General features: G+C 44.3%; 1 protein-coding gene across 2 annotated transcripts in view; it reads right to left on the bottom strand.

Moving 5' to 3' along the window:
- Positions 1-30: 30 nt before the first annotated feature.
- Positions 31-16,214, bottom strand: part of NID2 (nidogen 2) — a 61,609-nt gene continuing 45,425 nt past the window's right edge. Inside the window, exons 12-21 of one of the 2 annotated variants that reach the window (XM_055303757.1) lie at positions 15,176-15,295; positions 14,149-14,382; positions 7,919-8,140; positions 7,144-7,313; positions 4,744-4,873; positions 4,102-4,273; positions 3,262-3,419; positions 1,915-2,038; positions 991-1,103; positions 31-693 (exon numbers count right to left, since the gene is read on the bottom strand). In XM_055303757.1, the coding sequence (XP_055159732.1) occupies positions 683-693; positions 991-1,103; positions 1,915-2,038; positions 3,262-3,419; positions 4,102-4,273; positions 4,744-4,873; positions 7,144-7,313; positions 7,919-8,140; positions 14,149-14,382; positions 15,176-15,295 (1,454 nt within the window). In that variant the 3' untranslated portion in view covers positions 31-682. Of the gene's footprint in view, positions 694-982; positions 1,104-1,914; positions 2,039-3,261; positions 3,420-4,101; positions 4,274-4,743; positions 4,874-7,143; positions 7,314-7,918; positions 8,141-14,148; positions 14,383-15,175; positions 15,296-16,214 lie in introns of those variants that run through there. The other variant, XM_055303756.1, reaches the window with a different exon arrangement.

The raw sequence follows: 16,214 nt of genomic DNA, 5'->3' as shown, positions 1-16,214 counted from the left end.
TTTGTTATAGAGACAATACAGATCCTCAGATCATAGGAAAACTTAAAATATTTTATTGGAGTAATATAGAAAATTTGAGAATTGTTACATCTTTGGTATTTATAAATGTAGTAACTTCTGTGGGTAAGTATACAGGGACTTACAGGATCAGAAGATACAAATTGAAACATTCTAGCACCTTTTAATATAAATAGAAATGCAGTGATGTAGAGGTAAAAAAAAAAAAAATCTTTAAATAAGTTGGTTTTTTCCCCACCAGTTCTGCATAGCCTTCTCTAGGTCAAGGCTTAGTATCTTCAGGATTGTCTTTATACTGATAACCTATGCTTTAATTTCTTGGCCAGAAAGAATCCTTAGCAAAAATTAGACTTAGGGTCTTAACATATTCTAATTGGTTCTTAGTTGATTGAATTTGACCTTTTAAATATGATAGGTGTACAAAAAATTGCTTTAATAAGTAACAATTAAAATGGTTACTTTTTAAAGCTTGTAGTAACTTTTGTTTTTCAAAATACAGTAGTAAAGATTGAGGTATTAACTTTCCACAAGATAGTCTTTTTGTACTGAAAGTGTTCATCTTGTAAGTCCAATTCCTTTTCACTTTTCTTCACCTTTGTTTGTAGTAAATGTTCTTTAGGGTCCGATTCTGATTGTAAACTCCAAGTCCTTTATGATGTTGTATTTACTTTCTTCCTGTGAGGGGAGGTGGAAGGGACAGTGAGTGAATATAACCCAGTTGCAACAGCAAGTATTTTAAGGAGGATATGTCCTCATAGACTGACTTTTTGTGTATAGTTAAGCTAGGTAGACTTAGGGTAGTAAAGACAGTTTACCCCTATGTATCAGCCATTAACTTTCCTATTCAAAGTGTCTCTCACTGGTCACAGTGGCTGTGGCAGCAGCTGGTACCTGGGCCAAGTGTAATCTGTTACCAGGTATATCCTTCTCTACCCTGCTGGTCCAAAGGAGCAGCCTGAGCATTTTATTTACCTGCTGGGCAGTAGGGGTAGACTGCAGTTATCCCGTAGAGATGAGATCGCTGCTCTGGGAGATACTCATCAGTAAACTGGCCGCTGTCTCTATTTACTGATATGACACCATCCCTGGTAACAGAAAGGAAGAGTAAATTTGTGGGATTGAAGGTGGGATAGAAAGTCCATTCCAATAGAGAATGTCTGCTAGCTAGTCTTCTAGAATGTATTTTTTAAAATTTTACCAAATGTGTTTTGACTCCTTTAGATTCGAAGATTTTCTATATCAGTGGTTCTCAAAGTGGTCGTCCCCAGACCAGCATCCTCTGGGAGCTTAATAGAAATGCAAATTTTGGGGCCCCAACTCCCAACTACTGAATCGGTAATTATGGGATGGGACCTGGCAATATGTTTTTAACAATCCCTTAGCTAGATTCTGATGCCACACTAAAATTTTGAGAACCACTAGTGTAAATCAACCTTTGCTGAACAATTTACTTGATGTATTACAACACTAGGCCAATGAAATCAAGACTGCAAGGCTAAGGGAAATTAGCCTAAATTATTGTATTTCTCCTCCTGCTAGGTGGACAACTAATATATCCATAATGTCATTTAAAAAAATCAATTTAAATCATACAGCTAATATACCTCATGTTACCACTTATGTGTAGTTTTTATTCTCTGAAAATCAGATTTAGATTAATGCACTTCATTTTTGGATTGTTTGGTATCTGCTCTGCCACTTTTCAGCAACATGTGAGCAATACCATTATGATTTTAAAAGCAGCAACACTTGAATGATATCTACTAATTAAGAAATAATGAAAACTTACACTCTCCACTGAATTACTAAAGTCATTAGTGACATTAGGTAAGACAGGTGGTGTGTCTTCCAGAACAGTTTGTTTTTCCAGGCTTGGCTAGTGTGAGTCAGGCTTACCTCCTCCAGTCTGTGTGGTAGAAGTGATCTGCATAGCTAACAATACTGAAGGGGTAGTTGAGGTTGTTCTGAATCACACGCCGTCCAGTCCCATCAGGTAGCGTACACTCCAGTTTTTTGGTTCCTTTTAAAACATCAGAAAGGGAAAATGAGATCCTTTCATACCATGAGGAAAGAAAACTCCTTTGCCAAAAATACTTGTGGCAGGTAGGGGCCTTCTGCAAGGAAACATAGGTAGAATAGGGAATAAGATATTTTATTCCCAATGCAGTGTTAAAATTTAAAAATTAAAATTTTCCTATTCTATTTTCAGTCTTCAGTTTGTTTAATAGCCTTCTAGTTTTTAGAATTTGGACTCCTGTGAAGAGAGGATTGCATTTTTTTCCCAAAGTAGGACATTAGACATAAACTTTACCCTAATTAATTTCAAGTATCACCTCATAAATTGTAAACATAACATCTAGATAAATACTTGCCTTTTGTAAGGAGTGTGTAATGCCTTTTAACAAAATCCTTAAAGACTTGTTTTTTTTTCTAGATACAAATTGAAAGTCAAATGGTAACATGGTTAAAATGGTAACGTGGTTCGTATTTTTCAGTGTAAAGGAAGCAGCCTTCAAAATTTTGCAATACCTAATCAGTTTCTTATGGAACCTGGATTTAAATTTCACAGTTTTTTACAATGTAACATTAGAAAAAATAACTTGATTTGGACCAACTGGCTTAGATTATAAATTCTTTAAGAATGGATATTTTCATATTCCTTAGTATATAAGTAGACATACAGCATCTGGTCAGTTGTTACAGTGAGGAAATCACACTACAGAAAGCGAGACCTTGAGTTTCGGCAACCCCAGCTTATTCCTGAAGGCCATCCTGACATGTCACTTTCCAGAGTTTCCTCAGCATTAATAACCTACTGACTGGTAAAGCAACAGATACTTAAAATGTTCTCACTGGCAAAAAAAGAAAACCTCTTGTTCACTTATCTAGGTTTGTCAATTTCAACAGCAGGTAAAGTTTTTTACTTTAAACAATATACGAAGTGCTTGTGTGGGGAAGGACAAGTGGTACAAAAATGAGTTGGACATAGAACTAGCCCTCAAAAAGCACCTAATTCACAGACACTGCCCCCCCCCCCCAAAAAAAAAACCCCAGGAAGGATTATAAGTATCAATACAAAGTGTTAACAGTTTATACACCAACTAAATGAGTAGTTCTGGACCATACTGTTAAAAATTTAAACCAAAAGTTCTACATGATGAGATTTGGTTTTGTAAAATCTGTGGTAGAGTGCTGGCACCCATGGTAATGAAGAGCTCTGTGTTTGCCTGCCACCAGTAATACCTGCATCTGCCCAGCAGAGCAGTTTGGAGAAAGGGTCAAAGGTTAAACCATTAGGTAGTCCAATGTCTTTATTCACCAGAATTCTTCTGTTTTCTCCTTCTAAAGAAGATGTTTCAATTTTAGGAGCTTCTCGATTCCAGTCTGTCCAGTACAAGTTGCTGTGGAATAAATTAAATATAGTGAAAATGAGGCCAGAGAAGTAAGTGTCATAGTCTGCGTTTGGTTACTTTCACCATTTAATGAAGATAAACCTGTGGCTTCAACATGAAGATTTCCTAATGCATTACTGAAGGAGACTCGCCTCATTCAAGGTTAAATGTTAGCCTGGCCAGGTCACCTGATCTGTATCAGCCCCCAGTCCCTCTCACATAGTCTCTGAATTCTCTATGTATCATACCACAAATTAATAATTTTTATTTTAGGGATCCCTGGGTGGCGCAGCGGTTTGGCGCCTGCCTTTGGCCCAGGGCGCGATTCTGGAGACCCCGGATCGAATCCCACGTCGGGCTCCCGGTGCATGGAGCCTGCTTCTCCCTCTGCCTATGTCTCTGCCTCTTTCTCTCTCTCTCTGTGTGACTATCATAAAATAAATAAAAATTTTAAAAAAAATAATAATTTTTATTTTATTCATTAGTTTACTGTCTTCCTTCTAGAATGTGAGCTCCATGAAAGAACAGACTCTGTCTTTGCCTAGAACAGTGTTTACACCTAGTAGATGTTGTTATATTCACGCATTGGAGCTTTACACTCTTGTTCTGATCCTCCTCACACGGCGTTTAAAATCCAAGGGCTTCAAATTAGGATCTACAGGTAGCAGGAGAATCAGGAAGCCCAGCTGACCCTCGGATTGGATCCACAGCAATGGCTCGAGGATTCACCAGTTCCGTGTGGAAGAGAGCTTTGCGCTCAGAGCCATCCAGCCTGGCCCTCTCTATCTTATCCAGGCCACTGTCCGTCCAGTACATTGTTCTACGGAAGTGGTCGATGGCAAGTCCTTCGGGGCTTATCAGACCTGAAAATAGAACAACAAGACTGGAGTATTTGCAGGTATGAAAAGGGAACAACCTGAAGCAGAGCGCTCTACTATGTTTGAAAAGTCCAAGGTCTGAGCGGATCTCAGTTATAAGAACCAGGTTAATAGAGAAACAGACCTTTGTTACTTGTTCTTCCACCTGTAGTTCTCTAGGCCAACACAGCCACCAGCCGGACCGCAGCAGCAGGCACAGCTCTGGGCTGGGGCCAGGCAGCAGCAGCTGGCGCCAGGCTCCGAGTGCTCAGCGCTAGCCCTTTCTGTGGAGAGCCCTATTCCTCAGTAGGCTCACAGTAAGATCCCTTTATCATTTCTTACATTATGAATGCGTGTTTACAGAGGGACTAGTATTGCACCACTCAGTGAAGTGACTCCTGGGGCACTTAACCTCTCCTGTTCAACTTAGTAGAACCAAATGAAGAACAAAGTGTCCTCTGGATGAAGTTGCTGACCTGAATTGATGATCGTCTCAGGCTCTGCTCCTGGTTGCAGACTGGCACGGCTGATTGTCCGCCCAGCAACATCTGTCCAGTACACCATCCTCTCGTGGCAGTCATAGTCAATTCCCACAACTATGGAGCCCTTCATGGACCAAAACATGAAATTGGAAGAATTAGGACTCCTTGCATGTCCCTGGGGCTCTCGCTCAGCTGTCTCGCACATGGCTGTAGTGAGCAACCTGTAATACAGTCATACGGGCAGCCAAGTGGCATGGTGACACAAGTGGGCTTGGAGGCGGACTTCTGGGGTCCCAGCCAGGCTTGGCCACTGACCAGCTGTATAACTTAACCTTTCTGTGCTTGAGTTTCTTCATTTGTAAAACGAAGATAACAATACCTACTTGATGGTGCTGCTCTAAAACTTAGTACCATAAATTCTTGTATAGTGTCCTAATCACTCATTTGTCTGGAGCAAGTGCTCAATAAGCACTATTACTGCCAGCAGTAATAAAATGAATTTATCAGCCCCTTTAGTGATTAAAGGACAAACATTAGTCTCAGCAAAGTAAGTTCTTAATATTTTACCTGGGGGTGGGGGGAACACGGACAAAACTGTTACTCCTTCCAAATGAGATCAGCATCAGCACTTTTGAAACAGCTTTTCTAAATTCACCAGCATATAATGACAAAATCTACTCCCCCTTCCCCTGTGAATATAATTTTTCCCTTGAGATGTAATCGCTTACCCCTATATTTCTGCTTTTAACTATGAAGCAAACTTTTTGGATGTACTCTTATGTAAGTCTCCAGTTAGGAGGAGTTAAGGAACTGGAGAGTGGGTGGCCAACAAACCTCTGGCTAGGGAGGTCCTCCCTTTGTTATTGCTAAATAAATCTTCTTCTTCTTTTTAATGCTGAGTCTGTGATACTTTTTTGCAAAACTCCACAGTACTTGCTTCATTTAATTTCCAACTCAGACTCCTGGTCTGAGAAACCCAACAGATGTGCAAAGCAAACATCTAGGGGCCATCTGGCTGTCCCTGAGGTCACACCAGGTCCTGACTTGCCTAACACAGCCTCCTGGGGCTGGCTTGACATGCCTCTGGGAGAGGAGTCAATATAAAAAATACTGAACAAAGCAGGATTTGGCTCCTGTGAAAAAAATGGGCAGTGTATACGGAAGGATCTGAAGGTCAAAGTACAGTTTTACTTGAAAAGTAAAAGTCCTCTGTCTCAGGCAGGAGTGTACATCCATGTGGGTTTCCATTGACTGAGGGAGTCATGGGATCCGTTAACCCCTGTACTGACTTCAAAGTTTCTTGGAAGAATAAATCATATTAAGTAAATTTCTCCAAGATGTGCTTATAACTCATGTTCCGTTCTCTTTCAATTCCACCCCTACCACTACCACCACTACCATGACCTTGCCCTGGGAGAGGCAAATTCAGAAATGCAGTACAGCCATCAGACTTGGCTGGAATAGTTGGATTTGAGGTGCTGACAATTTCTGAGTTTCTACATCTTTTAGGGAAACTTACAAAACAGCATGCTAGTGTTTGCTGACTACAACAAAACCTAAATCATGACTACAAAACCTAAATCTTAAACACATCTGCCTCTAAATACTGGCTGCTTCTAAATTTTTGGACTCAGATAAGGGGTTAGTTTGTTAAGTAAAGGCAGACATGGACGTTATACTATTCTTTATTCTAGGTAAGCGAGTACCTGCTGCATGAGGTTTAGAAATGGAATCACACAGCTTTCCTTTATAAATATGCCTGTGCCTTTCTGGTGAACTCCCTACTCTTTTCTCCTTTAAAGAAATCCCTCCTCCAAAATGGAGTGCCTTGGCAGAAGGGATCCTGCAGGCTCAGGAAGCAACAAGCATCTAGGAAAGCTTGTCTGCTCCTTTCTCAGCATTCCCCTTCACCCAGATTTTCTGTGAAGGAGTTGAAGAGACTGATCCATAGCCAAATGTGGGGAGGGATGGGAATGGAGGGGGCTGCAACAATGAGGTATTGGTGAATTTGTTTCCACTTGGGATTCTCAACTGACCACAGAAACCACACCCTTGAGCTGGACCTGTTGGACCCTCTGGAAAGGTCTAGCATGGAGAGAACCCTGGGGATTCGGTTCTGTTAATTTCATCTTGGATCATCATATGGCCTCAGTATCCTGACAACTCTGAAATTCCCTTTCCACATATCTGAAACCCCATGAACCACGGGAGAAAGCATTGGTTGGTAAAGTGTGACTCCCGGCAACACTGCCCCCATTTGCTGTGGTAGCAGAGTCAGACTCCTGAAGTCGGACTACAGCCCAGAAATCCTCTAGGACCTCCCTCTACCCCAGGCCCTTGCCGGGATCTGAAAGCCCTGTGCGGTCCCACCCCCACGGGAGAAGTCCACTTTACATGCAGTGACAGCAGGGTCTTGGCCATATCCTTCTGAAGCTTGGTACCATTGAGGGGCAAGTGACCGATCTGCTGGCCCTGGGCATAGAGCAGGTAGGTGCCCACAGACGGAGGGGTCACATCAGGCCGTGGCACGGGCCGGACCGTGGGCGGAGCCACGGTGGGTATACCTGCCGTGGAAGAGGAAAGGAATCAAGGGTAAGTGGGGAGAAGGGAAGAAGTTAGTTTCCACATAGCAGAACCTCCACAAACATCAAAAGGTTCTTACCCTAGACAGATGTGTTCCAGATGTTCCTTAAAAGAAATTCTAATTTCTAAGGGTTTTTTTCCCCCCAAGGATTATGTAAAACACTGCCAATTACTAGGGAGGAGGACGAAACATTTCCCTCAGAACAAAGCAAAAGGTTTTTTTTCTTCTTAAGGGGGGGAAAAAACCCCGCCAGTATTGTGTCCGCTTTTCTTTGGGCCCTCGGGGCGACACGTGTCTTCTTTCACCCTGGGCTAGGGAGGAGGAGTAACTGCATGTTAAACTGACTTCCAGATGTTCTAATTACAGAAACTGCTAATGACAAAACCAAACACTAAATCCAAATTGGGTTCTCTGGTAGACTAGATTATAAATCAACAGTGTAGGAGTGACTTCTCTCACTGGACTCTACCCTTCATTTCCCTCCCCACTGTCACCCACAGCTGGCAGCTTCCCTACCGAAACCCCGCAGAGCTGATGAGGTGACTGGGGCGCGGGGGAGGGGGGCTGTCCCTGGGGGCTGCTTACATGCAGGGGTGATGCCTGGCTGGGAGCGGGTGCCCTGTACTTCTCTGCCGTCTTGGTCCACACACCAGCAGAAGTCACTCTTGCCATGGCATTGCAGGGGGATGAAGAGGCCCAGGTCATCGCACTGGGGCACATACTGGTCGTCCCGGGGCGTGCCACCATAGTGCTCCAGCAGGTTTTCCCTCCAGCGCTCACAGACGGTCTGGGGCCTCTGGGTGGGCTCTGAGCAGATGGGGACAAAAAGCCTTTGATGGTGAGTCAAGGACAGAATGCAGCATGTAGCTGAGGATCCCTGCACCTGGCCTCCCGCCCTCCTAGTGTCTGCTTAGAAGGCTTCAGCCAGGCCCCTGGACACTGGGCCGCTGCAGTAAAGTGCTCTAAGTAGCTCCCGGCAGGAATCTAGAGAAAGAAAATATCCAGGGCCGGGAGGATTAGTCATCAGGGCCCAGCCGAATCAGTAGAGAGCAAGAGGAGGTAAGATCAGGGGTGCAGGGCACACTCAGGCCAGGAGAGACCCATGGAGACCACTCTGCCAGTGACCAGAGCCTCTGCTTAAAGAGCACTCAGCAGGGACCCTCTTTGGGAACTCAGTGGCCTGCATGATGCTTAAAGACAATATTTATTCTTTCCCACTTGGTTCCAGCTCCAGGACCTACACCTGAGGGCTATTTTGAGACCAACCATGTGTCTTAGAAATGGTTCCTGATCGAATAGCCAGGGGAATATTTTATTTTTTTATAAATTTTTTATTGGTGTTCAATTTGCTAACATATAGAATAACACTCAGTGCTCAACCCATCAAGTGCCCCCCTCAGTGCCCGTCACCCAGTCACCCCCACTCCCCGCCCACCTCCCTTTCCACCACCCCTAGTTTGTTTCCCAGAGTTAGGAGGCTCTCATGTTCTGTCTCCCTTTCTGATATTTCCCACTCATTTTCTCTCCTTTCCCCTTTATTCCCTTTCACTATTTTTTATATTCCCCAAATGAATGAGACCATATGTTTGTCCTTCTCCAATTGACTTATTCCACTCAGCATAATACTCTCCAGTTCCATTCACATCGAAGCAAATGGTGGGTATCTGTCGTTTCTAATGGCTGAGGAATATTCCATTGTGTACATAGACCACATCTTCTTTATCCATTCATCTTTCGATGGACACCGAGGCTCCTTCCACAGTTTGGCTCTTGTGGACATTGCTGCTAGAAACATCGGGGTGCAGGTGTCCCGGCGTTTCATTGCATCTGTATCTTTGGGGTAAATCCCCAGCAGTGCAATTGCTGTGTCGTAGGGCAGATCTATTTTCAACTCTTTGAGGAACCTCCACACAGTTTTCCAGAGTGGCTGCACCAGTTCACATTCCTACCAACAGTACAAGAGGGTTCCCCTTGCTCCACATCCTCTCCAACATTTGTTGTTTCCTGTCTTGTTAATTTTCCCCATTCTCACTGGTGTGAGGTGGTATCTCATTGTGGTTTGGATTTGTATTTCCCTGATGCCAAGTGATGCGGAGCATTTTCTCATGTGCGTGTTGGCCATGTCTATGTCTTCCTCTGTGAGATTTCTCTTCATGTCTTTTGCCCATTTCATGATTGGATTGTTTCTTTGCTGTTGAGTTTAATAAGTTCTTTATAGATCTTGGACACTAGTCCTTTATCTGATAGGTCATTTGCAAATATCTTCTCCCCATTCTGTAGGTTTCTTTTCTCTTCTGTGCTTTTGTTTCTCTTGCCTTCATTGATGTATCTTGCAAGAAGTTACTGTTAGCCAGGGGAATGTTAAAAAAGAAAACCATAGCTGGGGGCATCACAATGCCAGATTTCAGGTTGTACTACAAAGCTGTGGTCATCAAGACAGTGTGGTACTGGCACAAAAACAGACACATAGATCAATGGAACAGAATAGAGAATCCAGAAGTGGACCCTCAACTTTATGGTCAACTAATATTCGACAAAGGAGGAAAGACTATCCACTGGGAAAAAGAGTCTCTTCAATAAATGGTGCCGGGAAAATTGGACATCCACGTGCAGAAGAATGAAACTGGACCATTCTCTTGCACCATACACAAAGATAAACTCAAAATGGATGAAAGATCTAAGTGTGAGACAAGATTCCATCAAAATCCTAGAGGAGAACACAGGCAACACCCTTTTTGAACTTGGCCACAGTAACTTCTTGCAAGATACATCCACGAAGGCAAAAGAAACAAAAGCAAAAATGAACTATTGGGACTTCATCAAGATAAGAAGCTTTTGCACAGCAAAAGATACAGTCAACAAACCTAAAAGACAACCTACAGAATGGGAGAAGATATTTGCAAATGACGTATCAGATAAAGGGCTACTATCCAAGAACTTATTAAACTCAACAGCAAAGAAACAAACAATCCAATCATGAAATGGGCAAAAGACATGAACAGAAATCTCACAGAGGAAGACATAGACATGGCCAACAAGCACATGGGCAAGTGATGTGGAGCATTTTCTATCAGGGAAATACAAATCAAAACCACAATGAGATACCACCTCACACCAGTGAGAATGGGGAAAACTAACAGGAAACAACAAACGTTGGAGAGGATGTGGAGAAAGGGGAACCCTCTTGCACTGTTGGTGGGAATGTGAACTGGTTCAGCCACTCTGGAAAACTGTGTGGAGGTTCCTCAGAGAGTTAAAAATAGACCTGCCCTACGACCCAGCAATTGCACTGCTGGGGATTTACCCCAAGGATGCAGATGCAATGAAACGCCGGGACACCTGCACCCCGATGTTTCTAGCAGCAATGTCCACAGTAGCCAAACTGTGGAAGGAGCCTCGGTGTCCATCGAAAGATGAATGGATAAAGAAGATGTGGTCTATGTACACAATGGAATATTACTCAGCCATTAGAAACAACAAATAAAAAAAAAAAAAAAGAAAGAAAGAAATGACAAATACCCACCATTTGCTTTGATGTGGATGGACCTGGAGGGTATTATGCTGAGTGAAGTAAGTCAATCAGAGAAGGACAAACATTATATGGTCTCATTCATTTGGGGAATATAAAAAATAGTGAAAGGGAATAAAGGGGAAAGGAGAAAAAATGAGAGGGAAATATCAGAAAGGGAGACAGAACATGAGAGCCTCCTAACTCTGGGAAACGAACTAGGGGTGGTGGAAGGGGAGGTGGGCGGGGGAGGGGGGGTGACTGGATGACGGGCACCGAGGGGGCACTTATTAAAAAAAAGGAAAAAAGAAACGGTCCCTGAGTGCCCTACTTATGTGGCCCTCAATGTCTGCTCACTGGAAAACCATATGGAGTGAGACTTGCTGTGATGAGCATGTGTGAGCACAGCAGAGGTGGTGGCCAACAACTCCAAACTGACTGTTAAACACTCCAGTTCCCAGAAGCCCTTGGCTCAGAGCTGAACCTTTTTTCAGTAGGCTCCAGCTTGCTGCCTTGTAGCTCTCCGCTTCCCTTCAGCACCCTCCCCTCCCTGCTCCCCCTACCAGCTCCTGCAGAACCGTGTCTCTAGCTGTTTCCTCCCAGCCTGTTTCCACGGGGCTGTCACTCTGTCCCAAATGTGGTGGGTCTCAGTTCTTGGTCTGCTGTAAGACTCTGCTGTAAGACGCTGAAATAACTTGTACACCCATCTAGGATACGCTTACCTAAGGAACTCAAGTAGAAGGTACTTCTCCTTTCTTAATTCCTGCAACTCAAAGCCTGTGGTCTGTAGAATCATACAGCCGAGTACCTCCTTGATACGATCAACTGGGTGTAGAACATCAGTCTCAGAACAAGAACAGGGGTGGGAAGGGGGGCCTGCTTTCTACCCTCATCGCTGCTCTCCCCTAGACTTTTCTGTATCAGTAAATAGCACCTCCATTTTTAGCCCAAACATCCTTGACTCCTTTCTCTCTCTCACCACATCTGATAGGTCAGAAAATGTCAGCTGTCCCTTCAAAATACATTCAGAAAATCTTCACTTTTCAACACATCCACTCCTGACACCCTGGTCCAAGCCCCATGGTCTCCGGCTAGGATTATTACCAAACTTTCTTACTAGTTCTGTGGCTTCCACCCTTTCTCCTGTCCCCCAGTGTAAATGACCAGCAGCCAGGAAGAGTCCCTTTAAAACAGTCATTTTATGTCACTCCTTTGGTCAAAACCCCCAATGGCTTCAAAGAACAAAGTTGGAAACATTACAATTTAGTTCTAGTACCTACAATTCCTCCAGGAAGATGGGAGGGTGGTAAATAAAATCCTCAGAGCTCAAACCCAACTAGCTCAACTACAAAACTCATTGGGTTTGGGGGAAGTGGGTGCTTTTCAGGTCACTTCTATAATTCATGACCCTTGGGGAGCCAAGCTCTTCTTAAGACCTCATGGAGAAGGAGAGTCTCTGACTTCCTCACCCAGATGTGTTTCAAAGACCCCGACAGGGTAATGGCCCTTTCTCAAACACTAGCCATCTACATCAAGATGGGATTCCTGGGAGAAGTTCCCAACACTGCCCCAAGCTCCCAGTGCAAACTCAGAGGGTACAGTCTTGGTTCAGGGGACCACCCGGTGAGGCAAAGCTCTGTCTGGAATGCAGACACACAGCACACCCAGCTTCAGGGAAACAGGCACCTCACATCTGATATGTATGCCTCCCTCTAGTTCCTTACTATTTGAAGCTCCTTAATTCAACCACAGATTTCTTTCTTTTCTATTTTTGGTTGGCAGGGTTTTAAATATTTTGAAATTTTGGACACAGAGTGTTTTCCTCCCTTCAAGCCAACCCCATAAATGCAGAGGAGAAATGACAGCCAAGGCCGAACCAGCACCAAAAGAAAAGTCTGGGCCATGGGGAAAGAGTCTGCCCAAGAGAACATGTCCCTCCTTCAGTCATTAGCTTCTCAATCTCTTGGCTCTCTTCTGACTCCCTGTCATTCACACATACTTGTCTTAGGAAGTGTAACAGAACTCAAAACCATTCCCCAAGGCGTGTTGCAACCATCTGATTTCTTTAAATCCCAGATGGAGTTAGAACCAAGACTTTTTCAAAAGTAGGCAGGAGTGAAACAATTTTTCTGGGTGGGGTTTCCTTTTTTTTTTTTTTTTTTGGAACCTGCAAAATCTTTTCCTAAAAATAGGGACAGAGAGAAACTGGGAGTTTCATGGCAATAAGGACATACACCTATGTCCAGTATTAACCAATTTTTACCTCTGTGAATCTTAGAAGGACTAATGTCCTGGCCATGATGCAAAACTGGTGGTAATTCTCCAGCTCTTCTTATTCTCATATGTTAAAAGCCAAGCTTAGTATTTCTCTTTTTCGGTAGTAAAAATGGATCTTTGAATAGCAAGCTCATGGCTATAGGAATTATTTGGGCTAAAATGGTATCATATCAATCCTATGTTCTTCATAATAAAGTCCTTCTATATTAAAAATAAAAAAAGTTCTTCCCACTTTGAACAGTTCAGCAGGGAGCACAAACCTGCCCTGGCAATCTGCAGGTGGCATGAAATGTGAGCACTTGAGAAACAGGCCCCACCCAGACGGGGAGTGCTCAGATGACACAGACAGGTTCACCATCAGCATCTCAGACCGCATGGGTGACCATGACGGGTTCCCGCACCTCTTCTGATGGTAGCTGGGGCAAGTGGGACTCTCCCCATTGACATGCCAGGCCTGGCTAGAGACAACCGGGATGATTAGCTGACAGCAAACTAGCTGTGAACCTGTGGATCCACCCACAGGTTCATACTTATTTTTCCTATCAATGCTGAAATGGCTTTCATACTGTTTGCTGCAATTCAGAAGGCAGAGTGAAGTGATACAAAGGAAGATGGGAAAGCAGTTTTCCTTGTGGACAAAAGGTGGGTCTGTCTAGCTCTGTCTGTCTAGATCTGTCTAGCTCTCAGATCTCCCTAAGCTGACGTAACTGATGTAGGGCAGTGGCCTCAGCCTGACCTACACACTCCATCTCAGGTTCCAGTCTTGTACCGGACAAGTCTAAGGTGGCAGTGCAGTGTGCCACAGTGATCACGTATGTATGTCTGTCCATCCCCATCACGTGAGTGAGCACACAGGTGTACACAGATCATTCACATGTCCCTAGGAGGAAGGAGGCTGTGACAGGGTGGAGATCAGCCCTGGGTCTGCATGGTCTGGGCAAGGAGGGTAATCTGCCCCCTAGTCGGCACGGTCCCGCTTCTCAGGCCCCAGGCCAGGGCTAGAACAAGTTCTCTTCCCTGACCGGCTCACCTGGTGGTCTGCAGTGAGGTGGCGTGGAGCCGGGTGGAGTCCGGGTGCCGGGGACTTCGTGACCATCGGAGTCCACACACCAGCAGAAGCCCGTGCTACTGTGACACTGCAGGGGCAGGAAGTGGCCCTGATCGTCGCACTGGGGAATGTGCAGCTGGCTGCCAGGATAGGCCTGCTGAGCGTGGGCGTGGTGCTGCTGCTGCTGCTCACAGGGTTTCAGTCCTGAGGCGGGGTCTTCCGAAGAGGCCGTGGTAAAGGAGATGTACACAGGAGGAATAAAACACATTGCATCCCGCCCACTTCTACAGCTAACTTCAAAGTCCTTGGTCTGAGGTGTTTTGTGTTTCCCTCCATATACTTGGGAGATAGTATCACATGGGAAAAAGAGCAAGGCACTGAGCTTGAACTCCTGGATACTTTTAGTTCTGCCACAACCTACCTAACTTCTCCCTAATTCTCACACTTCCCCCTGTCCTGAGCTGACTGTACTATAAAATAGCCCCTCCCCCTCAACCCTCAGGGTCCCCCCGGCTGTCAGCGTAAAATGAAGAAACATGAATGGCTTCTGTCCAAACATCCCAAGAGACTTGGGAGAAAATAAGTAAAACTTTGTTCATCCCCTGAAGTCTAGAATTTAAGTCTGAGAAGCTCTAGTCAATGGCAATCATGAAAATTGCACCATGCTGGCCAAGACCTCCTAGAATAGTCATGGGGCTTACTAGCAGCTCACTAGTGCAGATGGCTCCTGTTTAGTAAGCGTGATGTAAGTTCTTCATCTAAATCACACGTACCAAGGCAGAGCAGATCACTAAGGCAGTTGCCACAACTGGTAGGACACTCAGCAGGATAATGGATGGGTCATACTCCTGGCCTCCCAGAATGCTAATAGCCAGTGAGCTTCAGTAAAATAGGCAGCTAGAGGGAACAGGAAAAGCCTTGGTCTCCAGTAAGAGTGGGCTGAAGGCTGTAGAAAAATAGCACCAAAGGAGCCAGTTTTCTGGGCCTACTCTGGCTCTCCAAACCTTACCAGGTGTGCACTGAAATCCATCCCCGTGATATCCAGGGTGGCATCGGCAGGAGAAGGAGCCAGGGGTATTGTAACAGGTAGCCGAGGGGTGACATCTGTTTTCCGAGCATTCATCAACATCTGCAGAGGCAGGAACAGAGATGAGGGGGTGGGGGAGGGAGGAAGGAACAGCATGACTTCACTGCACCCAACTGGGGCTACTACATGGCCTTAGTACACATGGGTCACCGACAAGGGGTCAACCTTAGAAGACCTTTGCACATGAGCAGAAATATAATGACAGCTAAAGGCAAGTTTAATGCACAAAGTTGAGGGACAGAAGAGTCAACCCATTAGACTAAGAATGTCTAATTAGAAATCAAACATGTGTGGTCACTTCCAGTAAAAAATATCCTGCTGTATATTTCTAGAGCATCTTTCATCCGCAGTGAATTCCAGGAAGTTATCACCTTTGAACTAGCCTTTAGACTGTAAATCATTCACTTCCTTTCAGTACCACAGCAGTAAATATGTGTAACAATGATTTTATTCTTGCATTGTTGGATCCATGTCCCTATAGCACCAATATGCAGATGCACAGCAGCCTGTGAGGCTCTGCGTGCTTTTTCAACTAAGTTAGAAGCACATTTGGGCTCATGTAATCAGAGTCCTACTATCTACAAATGCCCAATTAATCAGATATTTTCTCTACTTTCTGTCTTTAGAAGAGATAGAAAAGTGCAAGAAAAATACTGTCAGAAGTTTTGAAACAACACATAAAAAAGAAAATCTAAATTTGTCAGGTTTATCAGTATAAACAATTCAGCACCCTCCACTTCCACATGATACCAGAAGATTTTCATATTTCTGAAAATTGCAACATCCTGCAAATTCAAACAAATGCCAACTTAGAGTCCTTTTATTTACTGTAATCAGCATATGCCGACAATGGCAAGGCACACTGTCTTTATCCCCAAAAAACCTCTGAGAGTCAAACTATTAAGGCCAATGGCCAGGGGCTCCTTCCTGGTGGAGCATACAACTCTTGATCTCAGAGTTG

The sequence above is a fragment of the Nyctereutes procyonoides genome, unplaced genomic scaffold, assembly GCF_905146905.1.
Source record: "Nyctereutes procyonoides isolate TBG_1078 unplaced genomic scaffold, NYPRO_anot_genome, whole genome shotgun sequence".
Lineage (NCBI taxonomy): Eukaryota > Metazoa > Chordata > Mammalia > Carnivora > Canidae > Nyctereutes > Nyctereutes procyonoides.
Note: the sequence above shows the minus strand (reverse complement) of the source record. Positions and strands in the feature narration are given on the sequence as shown.